The 6,000-nt window shown below is 49.6% G+C and overlaps 1 protein-coding gene across 8 annotated transcripts in view; it reads right to left on the bottom strand.

Annotated features, from left to right (window-relative positions):
* Nucleotides 1-775: 775 nt before the first annotated feature.
* LOC139048130 (uncharacterized) overlaps nt 776-6,000 on the bottom strand; it is a 424,803-nt gene continuing 419,578 nt past the window's right edge. For 3 of the 8 annotated variants that reach the window (XM_070522640.1, XM_070522638.1, XM_070522639.1), the window contains exons 12-13: nt 1,022-1,177; nt 779-918 (exon numbers count right to left, since the gene is read on the bottom strand). In XM_070522640.1, the coding sequence (XP_070378741.1) occupies nt 839-918; nt 1,022-1,177 (236 nt within the window). In that variant the 3' untranslated portion in view covers nt 779-838. Of the gene's footprint in view, nt 919-1,021; nt 1,178-6,000 lie in introns of all 8 variants that reach the window. The other 5 variants (XM_070522642.1, XM_070522641.1, XM_070522634.1 and 2 more) reach the window with 5 other exon arrangements.

Here is a 6,000-nt window from a genome sequence, read left to right as displayed (position 1 = left end):
TTGCCTTCGAAACGAGCCGTGGAAAGTTATACTGCAGTGTATATCGGTAATTATGAACATGTAACGTACAGAAGTCACAATTACACGAGTTGCGAAGTGCGTTTCCGCTGCATTTCTTCTGCGCTTTCCGCACACGCAGAGCCATCTTGCGGCAAACACAGAAAACCCCCTCCTCTCAATGTACGGCGCTGCCCCGACGGGAGGCGCGCCGCGCGCGCATTGGGACCGCTGCCAGGCGCGTCGCGGGACTCCCTCTCCCCTGACGACGCTTCGCCGCGCTTCCGGTTTAGATTACTATCTATCTCTCTGCGGTGCCGATCACGACGTTTGGCTGGCGTCGATCGCTTCCCCTCCGAGACACCGAGTTCTTTGGTTCGTTTCTTTCGCTCAGGCGCACGTTTCGTTGCCGCGGCGAACGCTGCGTTGCTCGACGCTCACCGCGTGATAGGTGGGCGCTAAGTCCGATGCGGGGCGCATCGTAAGTGATCGCTGTGCCGTAGCGCATTGTCTCACACCCCTTGGCGGGTCGACGGGAACGCTGTCGCGTCCCACTCTTGAAGGCGAAGCTTAAGCGTCCTCCAATTTTTGTCTTCAGTAGGCTGACTGATGTTTCATGCGCGCTTTTGGAACAAACATTTTTCAATACAGAAGCGGTAATTCGCCCTGCGCGATAGCGATTCCATTTGGAGCACGTTGATTGGCCTCTTGTGCTACCTTTCACATGATCGACCATTTCTTGTATGGTGTGGAGGTTGGCAAGGAAAGCTGCGCCACATTGAGCGAGTGCGTCCAGGTCCTCAGACAATACCTCTGCAAAGGACCACTTCCGTAGGACACGTTAGTCTACACTGCGGGGTGGCTGAAGCATGGCACTGTACACTGGGTGCACCATGAAGAGAGCTGGTTTAACTCCAGAATCTGCAATTATTAAGTACAGCAAATTAATCTTTTCTTCGGTAAGAAAACGTGGCTTAGTTGATTGGGCTTGTGTCGAGCATGCTGGAACATGTGTATTATTCACCTTCAAATGAACATTGTCCATCTTTTGCTTCTTCATCCTCAACGACGAGAGGTCTATGTCGTTCAGGCGCTTGTACTCTGTGCCTGGGCTGCTGGCTGGAAGTCATGTGTTCCTCTTCTGTGTACATGTTCTTGCATCTCTCAGGCGTACAGCCGTCTAAACAGAAAATAATGTGGCACTCACGTAGGAGCAGGCTTCTCCAGCTCCTGCCATGCATGTGCAATAAGCTGTCAAGACAGAGCCATCAGCTTTAGAAAAAAAATAAAAATTTTAGTGGTGGCTCCGGGAGTCTTTCGGAATGGCTGACCTGAAATTGTGAATAACGTTTGCCTGGTAAACCAACCTTTCACAAATATTTCTGTATGAGTGACTTCATTCTGATATTACCTCTAGAGCACATTATGCTTCACTCCCGATTTAAAGGCCTGAATTGACACCCATTAGTATGTAAAACCACAGCTAATTTGGCCCAAGCGGCTCAAGTTCAGCTGCTGCGGTCCTCAGAAACGCACGGTAAATACTGAAGATGAATGCATGCTCTAAATATAAGGGGCTACTTCTATTTAACACAACAAAATGCATATGCGCTGGCCATTCATTGCCCTCATGCGTTCATTGGCCTTCCTTAACATTCCGTTCTCTTCTTCAAGGACAGTATTTTTTTCCATTATCTCGTCACACCTCGCATTGCGGTGCTCGAGGCTTCTTTCAGTCTCTTAATTCCTTTCTCACATCTCGTTCGAGTTTAGATTTGAATTCCTTATGTTCATTCAGCTCTTCTCTGAGCTCGTCAATGCGAGGTGACATTATGCAACTTCACAAAAAAGCAAAACAGATCACACTTGTTGCCAGCAGCTAGGCAAGAAAAACCAGAAGTGAGAAAAATACAAGGTTGAAGAACAACCAACCTGCGTGCAATTGAAAGTAGATGCTATTTGATGATGTGTCCTTCCTGGTTGCCTCGCTGCTGCCAAGTGGTTAATCCGGGCGAAATCACTCAAGTTTTATAGTACGTAGGTAGTTCCGGTGCCTACGCAGCTGAGGTATGTCACGACACACCCCTTTCCAACGATGATGACGTTGAGGGCGTCGTGGCTTTGTTCACACGCTTGCCGAAGTTCCGCGATGCGGTATCGGGCAGCGTTGATCCAGCAGCCGACGCTGACACCAAGCTATCCGCGGGGAATTCAACGTTGCTGCTATGCTATTCGAAGATGTGTCCTTCCTGGTTGCGTCGCTGCTGCAAAGTCTACAAATACATAATGTCCCTACTTTCGGCTTCAAGTGTCGAGACTGGCGCACATGTTCTTCGCACGTGAAGGTGATGCAGCGTCTCGAGAGAGTCCTTCCCCTCGTCCCAGCTTTGCTTCTTTTCGTCCGAAAGCGCGTGTCCCAGTCATAACGCTTCGTCACGAGGTGACGGAGGAGGTACTTGCCTTGAAGAGTTATTCGAGCCACAAACTCTAGTCGGTCGTAAAGGCTGTTGGCGATCGACAGCACTCCTCGCCGCGTATATGGCCTGTCTTGAAGAGGAGCCCTGAAGACGAAGCTGTCGTCGTCTATGTCCTACAGTAGGCCGAGACTTCTCTGCGTAAGCGACGCGTCTGTGCCTAATTAGAGCTGCTTCAGTCCCTGCGCTTGGTCCTCTGGAGAAAATGCATTCAGTACATTCTGTCTATTCCAAGCTATGCTTTGCAGCCGTATATAAGCTGTTGCAAGCACTTTCTGCGTTCTTTGCAGCAGTCTAATGGGGTCTTCTTTGCTCGGAAGAGACTTAAGCGCATCATTGACATAGAAATCTCTTTCAATGAACTTCCTGGCATCTTCACCAAAACGTGAGGCCGCATGTTGGGCACTCCGTCAAAGGTGATACATTGAAAGAGCTGGCGATGGGCTGTTGCCGAAAACATGAACCTTCATTCGGCACTCTATGATTACTCTGGAGATATCATTGCCCTTAAACAAGAGGAACCTCAGGTGGTTCTGATGGTGCTCGCGAACCACGAAACTGTAGAACATTACGTCTGCTGTAATAGCAACTGGTTCTTGCCGGAAGCGTATCAAAATCCCCACAAGGTTGTTCGTCAGGTCAGGGCCGCTCAAAAGAACGCTGTTCAGAGATACGCCTTCGTGGTGAACGCTGGAGTCGAATACGACTCGAATTTGATCAGCCTTCCGGGGATGGCGAGCGCTATATATGGGCAGATACCAGCATTCTTCGTCCACGTGAAGTGGTGGAGCTTCCTCAGCATGACCATTGATGAAGAGCTCGTTAGTGAAGTTCATGAAATGGTCCCTTGTTTCTGAATTTTGTCGCAGGGTACAGCGCAGCGAGAGCAGACGAGACAGAGATTGTTCTCTGTTGTTTGGAAAATGACTTCTTGGTGTGCGAAAAGAGAGAGGGGCAACCCAATTCTTTAGTTTGTCTTGGCAGAATTCACTACTCATTATCTTGAGGAATGTGTTGTCTTCCATGGAGAGAGCACGCTGATTGTCAAGTTCAGTTGTTTCGAAAAGATTCGGGGCCAGGGTGTCCTCCAATGTTGTTACCAATTATAAACCTTTTACGACCTTATCCACAGCGTACAGAATCGGCGCCTCCCTAACACTGAAATGCCGTGAGCATGACTCGAAAAGAGATGGTCTTCCCCTTTCCAGCACATGGGTCTTGAACACATTGACGCTGTCCGTGTACGACCAACGCAAATGTCGCCGACAATGACCCAACCGAAATGGAGCTCCTGAGCGCCTGGTCTTGGGGTCCTTTGATTGGCTGACGAACCTTGTGATCTCTTAGGATGTCTCGGTCAAGGAGGAGCAGTATTCCAGCCTCATCAAGAGCGGGAATGCGATTTGCTACAGCCTTCAAGTGCGGGAAGTACTGTGCAGCGTCAGGTGTTGGAATTTTATCTCTGTTTTCGGGAAGTGCCTTGCACTCAAGGGGAGACGGAAGAGGAAACTTGACTTCGCCTGACAAGCTCTGCACGAAGAAGCCATGAGCGACCCTTCCAACCACTTCAATATCACCGCAGCAAATGCGGACCGTGTATTGCGTAGGCGTCCCCTTCACTTTGAAATCGTTGAGAAGTTCTTGCGTAACCAACGAGCAACGCGATTCTTGACAACTCTGGTTGTCAAGAATCACGTATGCTCTGAATGTGTTCTGAGGAGGAGTCTCATGGGTCACCTCTACGAGGCAGATTTTAGCACTCAAGTTTGTGTCGTTGCCAACGTTTGCCACTTCAGTACGCCTGGATGTGACTCTTCTTTCTGAGTTATATGTCACCCTGGCCTCAGTCCCACTAGCCCTTGACGACTCTGAGGTTGGCGATGCTATGTGAAGTGCTGTGGCGTTGCCGGCGCTGTCGCATATGACGCATATCACAAATGCCTGACTTTGCCACTGCATGTGGTTCTTCGATTAGGAGCATCGTAGGCAGATCCCTTGCTTCTTTAGGAAAGATAGCCGCTCTTCAAAGGTTTTTTCACGAAATGCGCGACAAATTTCTAAAGGATGAGGTTTTTTTTGGATGTGGGCACCTCCTTTTGAAGTTCTTCGATTCTGGTTCCTGTTCGTTAGTAGTGACATCTTGAATAATCTTGGTAGAAGCAGTAACCACTTTTGTTTTTCTCGCTGATACAAATGACCTTTGCCATGTGGTTTTGGTAACATTGTCTTTCTTCCTTTGATTGAGTTCAGAAGAGGCATTGTCCCACATACTGGCTTGAGCTCTAACAAATTGGCAGAAGAAACAAAAGGGTGGAAATAGTGTTGTGATCTTTCTTGCATTTTGACCTCGCCGACATTCAATTTTCTTGAGGTCCGCATGGCAACTTCAAGACAGTTTTGTTCACCCTTCTTGCGGTATCCAAATAGCCAAGACCGGCAAGATACGGGTCAGTTTTCGCAGCCTCGAGTTCTAGCAGGAGGTCGCCAAGTTCTTGGAGTCTGGTATTTTCCCGGTAAGACATCTTCGGGAAGTCTTCCAACCGCTTCACTAATGCATCCGCAATTGCCTCACGGAGCCCGAAGACGTCGTCTAGCCGTTTCCACATGGCGTTCAAGCCCGTTAGAAAGTGATTGACGTGCACTGATTAGAACCTCCGACCCTGATGCGACTATTGAGGGCCAATCCATTTGATCCGAAGTTCGAGCTCTTCTTGGGCAGAAAGACCTAGATCTCTGATGACACCTTTGAACTATCACTTCCAAGCGGGAAAGTTCTAAGGTCGATCATCAAACCTGTAGAAACAAGTTCTTTGCGGCACAGAAATTCAAGGACATCGGCTAGCTCTGAGCTTGAACGGTTCTGTGCCGGGGCGTACACAAGCGGCTGCGGATCAACTCGTAAGTTCGTAGGACGACTTGTAGCTCAAGCATGCTTATAACTTGGGATCTTAGGCGCAGCATGGTAGTCAGGTGGCCGTTCATCAGCTCGTAGACACATGGAATTATTCGCTGCTGTGTTGGTCCCCGGCGGCGTGTCAGCATTGTATTCGCCACTGGAGTTGGTAACAGCCACTTCAGTAAACACAAGCGCAGCGTCGCGTAGGGCTTCCTGTTCATTGATGTAGCTCCTAGTCTGCTGCGTTCGGTCCACAGAAGGGAGCGTGCGCATGCGCTCCCCACCATCCTGCTCTACGGCTGCATCGAGCGCATTCAACTGTGCGTTTGCAGCTGTCACTTCTTTTTCACGCTGCGAATTATAGAATTCAGCCTCAATCCTTGCGTTCTCAATACGCATCGCAGCCTCCCTGCGAAAAGTCTCTGCTCTGGCCCGGACAGCTTCAGCTTGCACGCGTGCCTGTATGGCGGCTAGGCTGGTTGTTGACGACCTTGATCCTCGTGCCTACAAAGAAACGCTCGAGTGGGCCGATGGAGAGTGCTGCGGCGTCGCCTCTTGTAAGGGGTCGCATTCTCGTTCTGTAACCTCACGTAATCTGTCCCTCACAGTCACATCACGAGCTGCGTTGCTTTC

This window comes from Dermacentor albipictus, chromosome 7 (genome assembly GCF_038994185.2).
Source record: "Dermacentor albipictus isolate Rhodes 1998 colony chromosome 7, USDA_Dalb.pri_finalv2, whole genome shotgun sequence".
In the NCBI taxonomy this organism is placed as follows: Eukaryota; Metazoa; Arthropoda; class Arachnida; order Ixodida; family Ixodidae; genus Dermacentor; species Dermacentor albipictus.
The sequence above is the reverse complement of the archived record's forward strand: the minus strand, read 5'-3'. Positions and strand labels throughout refer to the sequence as shown.